This window comes from Formica exsecta, unplaced genomic scaffold, assembly GCF_003651465.1.
Source record: "Formica exsecta isolate Colony F162 unplaced genomic scaffold, ASM365146v1 scaffold599, whole genome shotgun sequence".
NCBI classification, from domain to species: domain Eukaryota; kingdom Metazoa; phylum Arthropoda; class Insecta; order Hymenoptera; family Formicidae; genus Formica; species Formica exsecta.
The window spans coordinates 448,682-466,235 of NW_021853269.1; the positions used below are offsets into that span (position 1 = coordinate 448,682).

Sequence of the window (17,554 nt, forward strand, 5' to 3'; positions counted from 1 at the left end):
TTTTTTTTTTTTGTTCTTCTAAGTTAGCACTCGCGCACACTTGTTGTAATCGACAGTCTCGATCTCGACAGAAGAAGGATCTTCCGTTTTTTTGGCACTAATGCACGAGTTCTCGAACTGTCTTTTAGGACACTCTACTCGAATTAGTCGTACAATCAAAACCGGAAGAAGCTTCGAGCAGTCTTCTCGATATCGAAGACACAAATTTCCCACTTATCGAACAGAGTAACGATTATTCCTCCATTCCATTCCATCTTATCGATTATTCGAGAACAGTTTCTCTCTATGTTTCTGATAACTTAAACGATAGCAGGAACCCATTCGTGACTGCTTTAACGAGCTGTCGGCTAGAGTTTAGTCTCGCGTGAAAGATCAGGTAGACTGTTACTAGATGTTAGAAGTCCCAGGACTTCCGGAATCTCTTTCCGCGATTCTTTGGCCAGAATGTCTGTATTATTTGGGCCTCTAAAAATTGGCTTGTTGCTGTTTTCGTAGTTGTTACACACGGATAACATGCTGTCATACTCATCAATACATTGTAGCATCGTCGAAGTAGATAACATCGAGATGAGTCCTGGAGGCGGCGGTGGCGGACCGGTCTCTTCGATGTAGTTAATATGAATGCCATCCATCATATTTTGACCAGTTGGACTGGCCGACGATAGCTCAGTCGGCGTATAATATTCGCTATTAACATCCTCCAGACTCATCCCTGCCGTTAGATCATCAATTTTCGCCTTGAAATACGTATCCATGGCGCTGAGATCGTCCTTACTAGGATCGAACACCATGGAATTACTTTTGCCACACGAGCCGCTCCGGCAATTGTCGAAATACAGATTCGGCAAATTCTCCAGCACTTTGACTAGCGTCTGCTGTTGGTACTTGTAGCTCTCTCGCAATCGCAATACCTGATGAGCGCTGAACTTACGGATTTTGTTCCGTTGGAAGACATAATTCTCGCGCACCCAGTTTAACTGGCTGGTGGAGTAATCTCGTACTCTCTTCACCTGCGAAAAAATAGAGAAATAGACGCGGTTAGTATGTACATTTATTGCATATACGACGATATCTCGCATTATCTCGTTATTATCGCAACAATTAATCCGCGCTACGTGACTCTTAAGCTCGATCCTGCTTTCTCGATAAAAAATTATTTTGCTAACACCGAGATGTAGATCAAAACAATGTAACGAGCTTCGCACATATAAGATTTTTCGCACACAATAATTTGCGCATTGCAACGAAATCACGTATATCAAATAGATGCGAATACGATAATTAAAAAAATTGTGTTTAATTGTAAAGAATACAATTCTGCCATAAAGAATAATCGCACAGAATATCGTACCTGATCATAATACTGATCTCTCAACGCAGTCAGGTGGCTGGTACCGTAATCCCGTATATCCCGTATATGCTGCATTTGACCTTCGTAGCTGTCGCGGATCCATTCCACTTGCTGAGCGCAGTTGTCTTTAATTCTGTGCACCTGTTGCGTATAGTTCTCCCTCAGTCTTTCAAGCTGCTGACTCTTGTACTGCTCAATGTTATCGAGCATTTGGTAGATTTGCTTTGCCCGCGGCGTTGCTCCTACATGTCTACAGCACACGCACCACTTGGCACATCCGCATCTGTGAGAAATATGGAAAAACCGTTAATGAGAGAGTACGAAAGAAATATAGAAAATCGTCGAAATTGTTAAAGGTGAATTTATCAATTGCGCCCGATCTTCCTGCGAGTTGTTTGGTCTACTCAGTCTACTCATCAAAGTTGATGCTCTTGACGAACAATTACTGTCATTCGCGAACTATTAACGGATCGACAATACTGACAATACATTTTATAGTGTTGCAAGGTATACGATATATAAGAAAAATACGATATATATGTCATCTTATTATATCACTATTGATACTCACTTCAATAATAAGTACCGCAGCAGTTGCACCAACAGCGTGAGTAGAAGGAACGCCGCAGTACTGACCGCACCGACGAGGATGCTGAAGATCTTGATATTGTGCAAGGTTACCGGGTCCATGTGCAATGTCACGTAGATGGTCTCGTTTGCGATTGGATTCACCGCCGTGCATTTGTACTTGCCCACATCTTGCCGTAGCAACATCGTGATGTAGAGAGAACCGTTCTCCAGAACACGTATGCGGCCGTCGTCAACGATCGGCTGATTCGACAACCAGCTGTGTACAGGCGGATGCTCGACGAAGGCATCGGGAAAGGCCGGGTCCGGCATCCAGTGAAAAACTAGACCATTCGGAGTGACCCAGGTCAAGGAGGGCGCAGGATTCCCGATGAACTCGCATTCCAGCAACACCGAGCTCAGGAGGAGATGCTGTTGGGTATTGGTAGCTCGTACTAGGATTGGTGGACTACACTTGAGGTAACGCAACGTCTGCAGGGTGTCTACAGTACCACCCACTTTATGGCCGCATTTGAATCCACTCTGGAAAGCCGTTTGTAGATGCGTTCTGCTCTCCGCCCATTTGACGAACCAGAACATACGACAATCGCAAGCCCACGGGTTGCCCTGTAGCTGCAATTCATTTAGTAGCGGCAGATTCGCCACATTCGCCGGTAGGAAAGTTAGATCGTTATTCCGCAAGTCGATTCTACGTAGAGATGGCGTCTCGTTAAGAGTCAATCGACCGATCTCGCGCAACGGACTGTTCCTGATCTCCAGAGTCTCGAGCTCGATCAGACCCGCCAAATTCTCATTCCGGAGGTTTTCCAGTTTAGTCTCGGATAACAAGAGAGTCCTTAGTCTGCTAATGGGTCGCCAGACCTCCGCAGGCAGCGATGAGATCGGCAGATGACTCAGGCTAAGCCATCGTAGATTGGCGAGGCCTTGAAACGCGGTGTCGGCGAGACGTGCGATTGGATTGTTCTTAAGGTCGAGGTGCTCCAAGGTCATGAGATCGCTGAAAAGGCCACGAGGCAGCGTGTCGATCTCATTATTAGCGAGATCGAGCACTTTTAGTTGAGTCAAGCCGGAGAATAACCGAGATGGCAGCTTGGTCAACCGGTTGCCGGCCAATCGTAGCTCCTGCAGTTGTTGATTCGGTTGAAAGCTATGATCCGGCAGCGAAACCAATAGGTTACTGCTGAGATCGAGTCGCATAAGCTCCCTGGCGGGCGCGAACGCCTGATAAGGCAATACGGAGAGCAGATTCGCCGCCAGACGAATCTCCTGGAGACAATTCAGGCCGTCAAACAGCAGCTGCGGCAACGCGGCTAACCGGTTTCCGGTGAGGTTCAGGTACTGAAGTTGATGCAATGGATGGAAGACGTCCGATGGCAGCTCGGACAGCCGATTATCACCTAGGTCGAGTCGCTCGAGATGCGTGGTGATGCGGAACACACCAGATTCTACACTCTCGATGCCGCTTGACGTCCAAACCAGACTTTGCAAGTTGGTAGATGCCTCTAAGGCGGACACTGGAATCGCAGCCGCTTGAACATTCTTCAGCAACACGTTTGTGACGTCTCGGGGCAAGCCAAGACCGAGAAAACTGCGCTCCACGCATACCAGGATGCCGCCGTTGCTGCTGTCTGTGCACTCGCAACCACCAGGACATTTTATTTGCAAAGATGTGGCCGACGACGATAGCGACGACGTGTTCGTGACCGACGACAGTATGTTTGAAGCTGCACCCGTGACTCGTACCACTGCTACCACCGCGACCAGAAAGATCAACCACCTCGAGCGCAGACCATCGCTTTCCCTCACCACCCGCTCCCGCATTCCTAAGACCTGTAATGTGACGATTTTCACAGATACAGTGATTTCCCATATCCCTGACAAAGGGGCTTCCACACGTAAATCTTCTTCGAACGAGTCCTTTATGACTGTACCGACTCTAGACTATCTACTAAACTAACCAGGGGTTAGTTACTAAAAGACTAAGACTACAACTAAAAGACAAGGATTTTATTTATAGCTCACGATCAGATTCTACTTTGTTTTTCTTTTTTTCTGTCCGCTCGATACCGGCAATAATTTCGATACATCGGTCACTCGACCACGTATTTAGCATCCTCTGTACCTCTAAAAGCTCCCCCCATGAGACATTCCGAATCTCTTCTGTTTCTTCCGCTCTACTATCTACCTACCGAGAATCACGGTCGTGTTCCCCGCAGACTACCCCGAATATTTCGCTCCCAAGGACAAAGCGAGACGGATAGTAACACAAAGAGGAGAAGAGAGCTCTTGGAGCCTAACCGTTCACGAGGAATCCAACGGCACCGTGTTTCACGACGACGGGTATGTCGAGGAGTCTCCTGACGTGTCCGACGACGACGATATTGACGCTGATGATGAATGATGATTCGAAGATGGTATTAGTAACGTGTCGTTGTCCGTTAATGTTGCCGTCGTATCGCGCCGGTAACATAATTGCGCTCACCTGTACCGTACCGTATTGGCACCGGGACAAGGAGCACCACAAGAGAACCGCAGAGAAATATCAATCCATCAACAACGTTAAACCGACACCGGTGATCTCACGTATGCACGCACGCACGGAGGATATACACGCAAAAACGGTTTATTTTCTTTCGTCTCTTATTCCCTACCCCTTCTCCCTCTCTCCCTCTCTCTCTCTCTCTTTCTCTCTTTCTTTCTTTCTTTTTTTCTTTGTCACGCCTTCTCGTTCTCCTTCTATTCGTCTCGATAACCGTCCCCGTTCGTGTCGGGCGTCGTGTGCAGCAACGCCGTAGCGCGCACCACTTGTCACCGTGTGTCACATGACACGTTCATATATATCGCGCTCCCGGTGGCCGGCTGCATCCACCCGCCGCGCGTCAGATGCAAAAAGCGACTGTGGAACGGAGCTCCGGTCGTGGCTCTATCGGAGCAGCGGACTCTCCTCGTGGCGACCGCCGGTTTGAGCGAAACGGCAACGTCGCCGACTCCCCCAGTCAGTCGGCGCCGACGCAGACCTCGTCGGCGTCTCTCTGTGAAACGAGTAGGATAAAAGAGAGAGGAAGAGGGTGGCGGGAGGGCAGTACCAGGTGCGAGAGAGAACAGCTGTAAAAGAGCGGCTCAACGCTCAACGAAAAGCAGTGGCAGAGCAAGGGCAAGAAGGGTTTGGATAGAAGGCAGCCCCTCGGCAATGGCCCTGTCGAATGCCTGATGAGAGTTTGGGATTTCCCGTTCTATTCGATATTCTATCCTCCGAAATGCGCGTGCCATTGGCACAGCGACCCAGGTTTATTTCAGCATCGGTTCGTCACGTCTGATCATTTTTTCAATATTTTCTCGAAGGTATTTCCGGAGGTGTTTCTCTCGGGTCGGATATCTTGGCTCTCGTCTTCGAGCTATATCGCAATATCGCGATTAACGATCCAAAATAATTTCAAGTTTAATGCCAAATTAGCTGCTAAATATTTGATGTTGTTTCATCGTTTGTAAGAAGACTACCACATATGATCGAGAAACAAGTGCGTTTTAGCCGTGATTAATTTTGCTTTGATTAACAATATTTAAGCACTTCCTTGAATACTTTCAGCGATCGGAGAGAAGCGTAAAGCTAATCAATTTATATCTCACACATTGCTTCTAACATACACTGACAGTTCAAGTTAAATAAATTAGACATCTGTAGTAAAACATGTTAAACATACATTCACGGTCAAGGCTAAACAAATCTGATATTACTAGTAAAATGTATTAAACAAACTTAGAATTTATTATAGAATCAACAAAAACCTTTTTTTTTTTCTTTTAATATAGTAAATGGAATTGTAAAAATCAGATCTTAAAAATAGGATCCGAAAATTACGAATAGAATTACGAACTCTTTTTAAGACTGGAACAAATCTAGAATCAGAAAGAAAGATTTTAATCTCTGCATCATCGATAATGTCTTGTAGATAAAGATGTAGCGCCATAAATAGAACTTTTAGGAGCTATTCACATTATGGAACAAAGTTCTGAATGTAGAATCAAGAAAGAAATCATTCCTCGTATAATAAATAGCATTATTGATTATAAATAGCATTATGTTTAGTAATTGTATTTTGCCTTGAATATTTCCAACTTTTGTTGTTGTTGTTGTTGTTATTATTATTATTATTATTATCTGGAGAGATAGTACTTAGTTGTTATCACTATTTTGTTCAACCGTTCAGAGATAAATGTTAAAAGATAAAGAAATTTTTGCCAATTGTTAGCTGTGCTGACATACCGTGCAACTTCGTGTCAGCGGTAGAATGAGGCCTTAAACATTGATTCCCGCTAATGGAACCGGTCGTGCAGACGGTAGAATTTCACGAGCATCTTAGCCAGAGGATACTCCCACGTTCGCTCGCGTTTAATCAAATCTATTTCGTTATGGTGCCTCGATGTCTAGCGTTTTTGGAAACCGCAATCATTTCTCAATGAATCAAAACACTCGTAATAGTTAAATAAAATTCCGTTGAAATGAAAATCAATATTATCGATCCGTATTAATCTATACTTCTAGAGTTGAGATGTAAAAATAAAAAGAGTTATTCATTATAGCTTTTATGCGGTTCAAAAAAATTATATGCCGCCAAATATTGAAATTTCTAATAATAAATAACGTTTGTTGGTTAATTTTGTTTTGGTTCTAGAGATATATTAGAGGTAATGATACAGCATATTATGTATTCTAACGTCATATTTCATTTTTACATATTATGAACGTAAACAGAATTTGTCATTAGCATAAATTATATATTCTAAATAGGAACAAAGTGCAATATCTTATCGCTGTATTTTGCTTTATCAAATGCAGACTGTGTACATTATAATATAGTTTCACTGTTTCTAACGTAACGGAAATGAAGAATAAACGTTTTCACTTTTATTTTAACATCGAACTCTGCTGCCTTTCTCCTGAATTTTTTCATTTATTGTTTTATTTTTGCTATGCATATATCTATATTTTATACACTATATATTTACTATTTTACTTTATATTGTATTGCAGAAAATACATGAATAATCTATGAATAGATTGCAAGGATTTGTCTACAAAATACCACATATGCAAGTTCTTTATAGGCACCCTGTATAACTGTTAATACGCGTTCGCTGTCGTGTTTCGTTGATTTCTGTTTGAATAAAGAGGGTATCGTGGCGTATTTGAACGATATACGAAGGATGGAAGCGGGTTATCCCTTAGGTCTCCACCGTGCAATATCGATCCATGACCTAACTTTGTTCTTCACTTTTGCCAGCAATATACGAGCCATTTGGAGCCGAATCGGAAACATCGCTCAACGCTGTTTCCAAGCTTAGACAGAGATTTAGGGTTACCTAAATCCGGAGTCGATTTAGAAAAGCTCTTCGGAGATCAAAGATTCGATATATGTTCATTTACAAAACTTAATCTAAGTTTCCACCAAATGTGGAGCACCTTTTATGTAAAATATATTAAATGTACTACGCAAGATATGATATGTAAAAAAATTCTTGTCTTTAGATTTTCCAGTATTTGAAGAATTAAAATCTTTATTGCTGGAAAAAAATGCTCTTTTGCATCAGAGCGATTATAAGTTTCGTGTATTCCGCGACAATAGCGAGCAATTACATAACATGCCGCTTATTTGCAAACAATCAATTCAATGGCGGAGGCCTTATGCGGATACACGGTTTGTTTTGCAAACCGTAGGAGCCCGTTAATTGCGCACAATGCTGGCGCGCAAGGGAAACAATTTCGCGACCGAATCAATGAGGTGAACGCCGTGGTGTTATGCCGCAACGTTGCTTATTGCGCGAATCAGAGCAACCATTTGTCAATAAACTCCATTATGATTTGCCGAGAGTCGTTATCTTTCGTACCAGGCACGCCTCACGAATAATCGAAGCTATTCGTTCGGTTAATAGATTCATCTTCTCTGCCATTGCATATATAATAAAGGTCAATAATCCGATAAAACTATTTATATTGAACGAAGAATTTGCGATAGCACGCGTTATTGGAACGTCAATCGCGTTTACGCAAGCCACAGGGGTCGGAATGCGTCAAGCTTTGCTGTTTGTTATTTTAATAGAGACCTTGTATAGCATACTCAACTTCAATTTCTGCAAAATTATGAAATTATTCAAAATCGATGAGAGATTCAAAATTATTTTATTCCAATTTTCTTTGAAATAATTTGGAAAAAGAGCACGTTTTATTAATACACATTTTATTTGAGTAAATATATTTGATTAAGTTAATATTTTCTAACTTAAGATTAATAAATATAAAATTTTCCATATGTTATAGCTGCGTAATAATCTGCATAACGATATGCATTTCGAAAACGCTATTCGCTCGTGACGCAGACTATCGGCTATCGCAATTCGGCTCCTGTCATTTGCGAAAAATATTACATCCCTATTTGGCTGTCCAGGATTGTCCTAGTTTATATCAGCCGTTGTATAACGAGTATTTCACATTCTTTCGTAATATTAATATATTCTTTTGAGATCCGAGTCATATTTTTGACGATTTCTAAAATGTAAAAGTTATTTTTAGATTCAATCGTTTACGATTCAAAAAACACTTGAAATGTTATTTCATTTATGTCGTTAATTACATTAAATTTTTTTCTTTTATTATGGAAACATCAAAGAGCATTTTATAAATGCGCGTTATCTATATCAAGACTTAAATGTATAATAATCTTGTTTTGCACTCAAGGCCGATGGTGTTTGCAATGTGACCCGCACCATTTTCAAGATAAATGCTTCATATGCGTATAATCATCTTCATCAAATATGTAGCGGCGCTCTCCTAGATTAATTCGCGTTTGTGGAAGAGAATTAATGAGCAACCTTCAACCTATTCATAACATAGAAAAGGATGGGGTCGTTTAAATTTTATGGGCTCATTCGGCATCGTTGATTACATAGTATATCGATAACACTTTCTACAAAGCTATCGATGCTTATATCATTATTGTAATAGACAAAGGAAGATTTTTTCCTATGACTGAGTCGCTCATTTTAAAAAGAACTTTATATCAAAAAATGTGAAAATAATATGTGTATTATGATAATCTTGCTATTGAATCTAATGATTCGTGAGATTTCGAAACATTACCATTTTTCGAGACTTGATGTGTCTAAATATTTTGAAAGACAGCATATTCTCTTTATTGTCATATTTTTCAAATTCTGGCATATTTTTCTTCCAATTTTGTTGATATTTCAAAAAGAAAGTGGAAATGAGATCTTTTTGAAATATCCGACTCCACCCACGCTAACAAATGTGCCAGCTCACTTGTCTAAACTGTCACGCACCGTTCGCCGATACGGCCTTGAGCATCGACCATCGTCGTCACCCTCGTCCTCGACGACGTACATTTTCGACTGCGCCACGATCTATAAAAGCGATCGGGTCGGGCGAGAAATGCCACCGTAAAAGCCCAGCGTAAACTCATGTCGAGTAGACATCATCGAGACGCTTTTATGACGTTGCCAAGCGATGCTTTGTATATTGAAAAAAGAGAACTTGGATGCAAAGCATAAAATTACGATTACTAATTATAATATTACTAAAATAATAATTACTAAAATATTTATAATGCTACTGATCGCGATTAAAAATAGAAGCTTTCGAGAACGGTATTATCAAACGATTAGCCATTTATTTTCGATTCCGTATATAAATAATATAATTTTATTGTTATATATATTATTATAAACAAAGCATGCTTTATATTATATATTATACTCTATTATTTTCTTATCAAATTTATTACTACGTTGAAATTCGTAGAAACTTAAGAGAGGAAAAGTTAACTACAAATATATTAAAAAACGAGCTAATATATATATAAGAGCCGAACGCAAGCTGTACACAACAATAAAAATAAAGATAATTTTAAGAAATTAATTGATAAATTGATTAGATATTTCGGTCCCACTTCAGGCCATCTTCAGTAACTATACAAAGCAAATTAACATACAATCAAAAAATATAAAGTTGCATGAGAACGAGCAGTGGGTGTTAGCGGTACTTTAGAATATATTGTACATGCTTGGATGAATACAAGCAAAAAATTATATCATACAGTCGTAGTATGCGTCGAATCCTATAATCTCACGCAAACTAAATTTTTATTTCTAACGTCTGGAACTAGTAGGAGGCTTCCCATCCGGGAGGTTTGCATGAGATCGTAGGATTCGACATATGCTACGACTGCATGATATAATTTTTTACTTGTATTCATCCAAGTATTTATATTCTAATGTATCATTTATACCTACTATTTATGCAATTTTGTATTTTTTATGTTTATCGCATGTTAATTTGCTTTACACGGTTGCTAAAGATAGCCCGAAATGGGACTGAAACGTCTAATAAATTTACCCCTCAATTAATTTCTTAAAATTATATTTATTTTTATTTTTGCTTTCATGACCTTGCGCTCGGTTCTTATTATATGTGTATACACACACAATAATCCATTCTTTGATTAATATATTTGTAATACTTGTTAGAGAGCTTTATCGATTTCTATAGTTAATTACAAATTTATCAAAGAAACTGCCATTAAGATTTTATTCACTTTTATAAAAGGATATTCTTTCTAGTATAGATTGCAATTTAAGCAAGATTGAAAGATCGGTCTAATGTCCGAACTAAACCGTTTCTGCAAGTCAGTCAGCTTGAGAGAACGTGATTGCATACTTTCGTTATCTAATAATAAGATTGAGTCTGGCCTCGATTGGCAAAGTTTTGTAGGTTGCGGGAAGGCCACATGAAAACTTGCTTCCCCCTCCGTTCTTGCTTGCACACATCGTCGGTCATGGTCAGGGGGAGGCGGTACCAAAGGGTAGGGTCATCTGCTTTTTCGATCTGATCTCTCTATGCGCTTCCTCTTTTGAGGACATGCACTATTTAGTAACGGCTAGGTTACTCTATAAGACGACTTTTATGAGTTTCGTATTGATCTCGTCACCACGCCTTCGTCCTTTTTCGACGCGTGCAACGAGATCATTAAAAATTACAGAAGGGATTCCATTTTGCGTCTAAAAAAAGAAACTATTCGGTGAAGAAAACACAATTTTGCACGAAAAATATAATTCATAAAAGTAATATATTATTTTAGTTTTCTTATATTTGTTTATACGATATTTCTTCAAATACGAAGATGAAGCATCTATCACGAATCCATATCGAATTTTAATGCAATTTCAATATTTAAACAAATCGGGAATGATCGTGTAAAATAAATACCAGACACTTCTAAAAAAACAATAATTTTAGAGTAATATGTTTTTTCTAAATTATATGTATGTATGTATCCCCTATTTTTAAATAGTTTTTTAAATAATTTCTAAATGATTATTATATATAAGCAGAGTTTTTTATTTATTTTACATAAGATCTTTCCAAATAGGAACAGCGATATATACGAATAGCTTAAGGAAATTATTCTCGAAAGATCGCGGCGCTATTTTTGGAAGTGTATTATATAATTCATTGAGCATCGAAAGCAGGTTTCTCCGAAAAATAAGAGAACGATTAATTTCTGCGCATATTACATAACGACAAGTAGTCATAATCGATAAGTAGTCATAAGATGGGAATCTCTTCGATGGAAAAGGATGCATTGAAAGAATCGATGACTCTTAAAGGATCTCATAAAAATTTCATTCTTCGAGATACGATAAACCTCTTTTGTTGCGAGAGAATTACACGCAATGACCGCGTTGAGGTGTGTCTGCTGCACTATTCAGAATGTTAAAGTTCAATTGTACTCGGATTTCTTTTTGTCCTCATTATTTCTGAGTGGCACTTTAGATGTGGCACAAAATGATGCGCTCAGAAATTATGAAGCCGAAGATGATAGAGTATGATTAATATTGATAACCATATGATATGTGAAATACTTCTAATAATACTCGGTTTTCTTTATGAAAAATCATTGTTTTAATATTTTTTTAGTTATCACGACATATAAATATAGATGCCTGTGTAGAGTCTGAAAAAATGAGCGTTTTAATTATATATGAGCTCTCTTTTTAAAAAGAGCGAGTCACCGCTGGTGCAATCTTGTGTCTCTATATGCCCTGCCGGCCGTGAAAAAAATATAATGTTCGTTACGTAACGCGAGCAATGCGCTGGCAAAAGCAGCGAAAGAAGGGTTTCGTCTTCGTACATTCGTACCACAGCGGAACGACACACTTTCTTACAGGGAGGAAGAGAGAAGTCTTCGCTTTACGAATCGGGGCAATAGCGGTCGCACGGTCGGGTAGGCCGTGCAACGTATCGCGTTTCTAGTTGCATGAGTGCAACAAGGCAATGCGATTCTTGTATGAAACGAGAGAGATGAAACGGCGGCGGTAGAGCTTGGCCGAGTCGAGAACGGAGCTCCCCGATCAGCTGGGAGACGCGCGACGTTGCCGTTTCGCAGGCGCATGACCCCTGGCTGCTGCGCTGAACGAATCCGCAGATCAATAGTGAGCCAATCCGGCAACATCGCAACTACCGTCGGCTCTTTATTTAAACGTGCCGGTTGCTCAGCGTGCCGCTGTGTCGACCGCTTCCCCCGGTTTCTTTTCTCTCTCTCTCTGTCTCTCTCACTCTCTCTCTCTTTCCCCTTGAACCCCTCCTATCGTTCTTTTTTTCGCTGATTTCTCTCTCTCTCTCTCTCTCGTTATCTTGCTTCTTCGTCTCCTCTTAATGCTCTCAGTATCGTTATTCGCCTTCGCCTTAGGCATTTTACCGATCAGACTGACATTCTCGAAAGGTTCATTTCTGATAAAATGTGTAGGTAGTAAAATCTTGTGTGAAAAGGTTCACAACTGTCAAACAAGTTACTTTCTCTAGCTATTGTACTCGTGGCTATAAATACTTGGTATCAGATATATAAATGCGGGCATAGAGAATCAGGGCCGTAGATACTGGCAACGGCCATTGCACCCAGGTGTTTCGAACTTTTTATGCTTTTATAAAGACGATAAAGCCAGTGAAAGAATACAATTAAACTTTTTTAACTGCATGTTTTTTTTTTTTTTTTTTTTTTATATGCCGTGGTAGTTAAAAATAAATAAAGTCTATTAATATTGGACATTGATATATCAGTGTATATAACTATTGATGGAATTATATCAATGTATTTAAAGATATAATGTCGATAATTTTATTTTCTCAGAAATTGAATATATCTTGCAGATAATATTTTCTCAATTTATCGTTAAATCGAGAATGGAAAGTACCAAGGACGATTACTTCGACATTGAATCTCGACAAAGCGACGACATTCGTTTTGCTTACTCAAGAGCCGATTGTTTACCTCTTGGTTGATAGATGATAAAATAACACCGCATGAAGGATTCCATCTGCGGAAAGGTGAAAACAAGAAAGTCTCAAACCATTATACTTTCACGCTAATGTGATTGCTTTCGCTTTCTTCATCTCCCAACAATAAAGAGACGAACTTGCTATAAGCAAATCGACTTCGATAAAAATTTGGCTTCCTAATCTACTTGTCTACAGGATACGGTTCATAGCTTATTCTATCGAAAAAAAAAAAGGAGATACATTCTGTCGCAAATAATCGGGATTCGCTAACATATTAATAGAATTTTTCAAATCTATAGAATATTAAAATAAATTGTGCCGACATAATCTCGTTCTCCGAGAACCAAACTGCACTGACTCGTTCCGCCTACAAGCATTCGCGTTGCGAATTCAAATGGCATCAGGTTTAATTTACATTACAAATTTCATTTAGTCAGCTCGTAAAAATATTATTATATAACAATACATTTATTTTTGTTATGTAAAATATTTAAAAATATTACATTTATTGTTGACTATTTTTTTACACAGCCTCGATCAATCTCTCTCTGTATATTTTTTTCTATGAAATTTTACACATTTATGTGAAACCCTCATGTTTCCAAATTTTTTATTTTTTTGACTATGAAATTTTTTTTACGTAAGTCATACATGTACATCCCGCGGCAATGAAACGGCAATTGAACGGCCAACGATCGTCCATTTCGTTGAATATCCCATCCTCTGGTAATTTTATCGTTTTTGTCCGTAAGGCTGTTAGTGCCGAGTCTTTGAAGCGGTTTACAGGCGGCTTACTAATTATCCCGCTGTTTAACATTCCTTGCCGCTCTTTCTTTCTTTTTGGCTACCGGGCGCATTCCTGTCAAAGTTGGTATCAGTACTTGAATCGAATTTATTACCGGCCCAATTTCCGCTCGGATGTCTCTTGTGTCCATATAGCACCGAAAAAAAATCAAAAGTGTGTTCTTTGCGTAACAATGGACACTTTTGCATAACGGAAAAATGGCGAGGAGATCCGTATCTCGATATGCATAAGAAATGCATTACTCGCGAGTCTCGGTTTTCGCGTAATTTTACGTGGATATGCGCATGATGGAATAATGTTTAATGAAATGCATGATCGCATGCGATCACGTGCGCGCGTGTGCGCTTAATTCGTATCTTTTGCCGTCAATCAAAACTGCTTCACCTACCGAATGAAACAATTTGATTATCGGCGGATCGATATTTATAGATATAGAGAGAGACATAAATTTAAAGTTTTAATAGGACTCTCTAGTTCTTCGCGAAACAAACATTGTAACACAAAATTTCATTGCAGAATTTAATTTTTCAAATTGTTCTTTTATGTGTAAAGATTTTTTGTTAGTGATATCAAGAGATAAGCACTTTTAATAAATAGATTTCTTCATTTTTAAGCCTTTTTTATCTAAGATATTAATCGCAATAGCTGTCTATTCAATAATATCGTGTTTCGGTTTCCTGGTTTTTCAATTATGATTATTCTGCTTTCATTGGAAATATGTGAATATTCCACAATTACGATATCTCGGCAAGCTATACCGATTGTTCCTTGACCCGAAAGAGAAAGGATTATTTGTTAATCAAAAATAGATTTCTCTTAATTAAAAAAGCTTAATTTTTATATTTGATCCAAGAGTTTTTCGCGCTGAGTACAATTACAATATCTTATATTATCAGGAGAACGTAATTCGAAATGTGATAAGTACAGGATATATATTGAAATGTAAGATATAAATCATATTCGAGCTGTATAGGGTATTAAAATTTTAAATTTGATAACACATGTTTGCTGTTTTTGCTTATGACAAGATTAATTCGATACGCAATCGAAATATTTTAACTTTGAAGATTTTTTATGTGCTGGAAAAAAGATAAAATAACGTAATCTTTTATGTATGTGGAAATTCGATGTAGATGAATAAAGTGGCAATCTCATCGACAAATATTTTGTTTGATGAAGAGTTACGTTCACAGTTGCAGTTTTGCAAGTGCATAATGGATACAATGCGGGAATGGCAAATGGTATTGTTCGCTCATCGACCATTAATGCGGACGCCAAACCGTCAGCTTCAATGTTAAGCATGTACAGTTATTCACCCACGTGTGTTTCGTAGGCCATACATGCGTGATGCAAGTCTTTTCACTTTTATATAATATTTATATAAAGTCTTACGCGAGCTAAAATTGTTAAGAATTGTATTTCTTTTCCCTAATTTGTATTTTATGGACTTTATATATTTAAATATGATAAAGCAGATTGTAAAAGACATATATAAGAAATTAAAAATACACAGTAAGAAAGTAATGCACAAAGAAAACCTTGTAAGTCCATTTGCCATTAATGGTATTATTCGATTAGCGTAACACGTGGGCATATTGAGAAAATTGGACTCATTTAAAGATATAATAATCTAATATCTCACTGCATAAATTCTGCGAAAATTAAATCTGCTAATCAACACAAACTGTTTTGTGAAATGTATATTAGTAAATGCATTAGTTATATAATTTAGTTTTTATTGGTGATACATTTAATTCTCGAAATATAATTTTATTGCGCGCGCTTTATGTCTACAAAGTACTTTATTTAAAACTATTATTTCTTTAATGTTTTTTTTTTATGTGCTTTTAGAATTTTATGAGTCTTTTAAAATAACAGATGCTGAAAAAATTCATACATTTTATCATTAGGGTTATCGAGTTACAAACGATTAAGCGAAAATCGACGTCACATCGTGTTATCGTGACAAGAAATGCAAAGGTGTGCACGTGCAGCGTGTGCAGCGGTGTGTTTGTCCTAAAAATCATTGAATTTCTTCCATCATGGAAGCCGTACAAGTTGCCCAAGTTCATTCAAGGCCGTATAGCGCACATTATTGCAACTTGTCGTGACCGTCTCTTGCCTGTCAATTCTTTTTATTTATTCGATTGCCAAGTCACCTGTTGTGTCACGTACTTGTTTTTTGTATGACATTTTACGTTATGAGATTCGTCGTGGCATTAATTTGCAAAATTAGTTTCCGCGGAATTTATGCAGTGAATATTGCGTAATCGCGTTCTGATTAGCACAATTTTTTCGATACGATTACGATGAATTAAAAATAACAATTTTAATGAAATCCAAAAAGATATTTAGAAGATTTTTTCCTATATCATACATACGTTCTTTGATTTAATTTTTATATTTTCTATATAATTTATTTTATCTTAAGAAAGTTTTTTCATTTTCTTTTCCTTTATAATTTATTTTATCTTTTTAATTTGATTTGATTATATATTTGATTGGCTATTATTCTGAGCTTTCATGAATATTTAATATACATTGTCGGTAAGAAAAAACTAATCTGCAATTTTCTATCAAGGAAAAGAATAGTCTAGATTGTTAGATTCATTTGTCGAGTATGTGATGTAGAAATAGTGTGAAATCGCGAGAATTGATTTTCTTCTTTCGTGTGAAGACTCTTAAAATAACGAGTTCAACGTTATAAATTGGATACTTTTGTAAGGACGTCGTTTTCATCAAATTAGACGAGTCTGTATGTGTGTTTCCTGCTCACGAAACTCTCTTGATAGTGGAAAATATTTGTCCTCTTGAAATATTTTTGAAAGTCATGTGATAAACATCATCGCGATGTTGCCAAGCAATTGATAGATATTTTGTATCAAATGCTCGCCAAGATGCTAATGATTAAACTTAATTTAGTATTACAAACTTCACCTCTCTGTTTCAACCGAATTTTAACATTTGTACGTTGATACATATGCAACGTGTCTCAAAATAGACGTTGCAAATTTTAATACCATATTTTTGAATCAAACTGAGAAATTAAATAATAATCTCGTAGCAAAAATTGAATAGAATAACATCAGTTTTTTTATGACTTTAATTTTCAAGAAATATCTTTAAGTAAACTTAAATTAAAAATGAAAATTCTATGAGAAGTGATTTTTTAACTCAGTTTAATTATAATTTACAAATTGCTGGTGCATCGATATATCATGAAGGAAGTATCAATTCTAAATTGATGCAAGAATCTATCATTAAAATTTGTTCGTTTCGAGACGCCCTGTATAGTCATGTACGTCGTGTGGGTGCAAATTGTAGGAAGAGAACGCTCGATTGCTTTACATTGCATGATGATACGTCATACGGAAAGAAAGAAGAGGAGAGACGGTTCTTTAACCATTAATCGTTTAGGACGATTTCTAGTTTGCTCATTCAAAGCTTCTACCATCTTCATCAA

General features: G+C 38.0%; 2 protein-coding genes across 3 annotated transcripts in view; one reads left to right on the top strand and one right to left on the bottom strand.

Annotated features, from left to right (window-relative positions):
* Positions 1 to 4,936, bottom strand: LOC115242464 (leucine-rich repeat and immunoglobulin-like domain-containing nogo receptor-interacting protein 3). Of its 2 annotated transcripts, none has more exons than XM_029818773.1 (4): positions 4,238 to 4,936; positions 1,923 to 3,769; positions 1,352 to 1,634; positions 1 to 1,010 (listed from the first exon to the last, which is right to left on the bottom strand). In XM_029818773.1, the coding sequence occupies exons 2-4, from the start codon at positions 3,758 to 3,760 to the stop codon at positions 348 to 350; spliced, it is 2,784 nt and encodes a 927-aa protein (XP_029674633.1). In that variant the 5' UTR covers positions 3,761 to 3,769; positions 4,238 to 4,936; the 3' UTR covers positions 1 to 347. The 2 variants fall into 2 exon arrangements, with proteins under 2 accessions (XP_029674633.1, XP_029674632.1); XM_029818772.1 differs by having other exon boundaries at positions 4,129 to 4,935.
* LOC115242467 (putative oxidoreductase GLYR1 homolog) overlaps positions 1 to 17,554 on the top strand; it is a 34,254-nt gene that overhangs the window by 10,874 nt on the left and 5,826 nt on the right. The gene's annotated exons all lie outside the window — the stretch shown is intronic.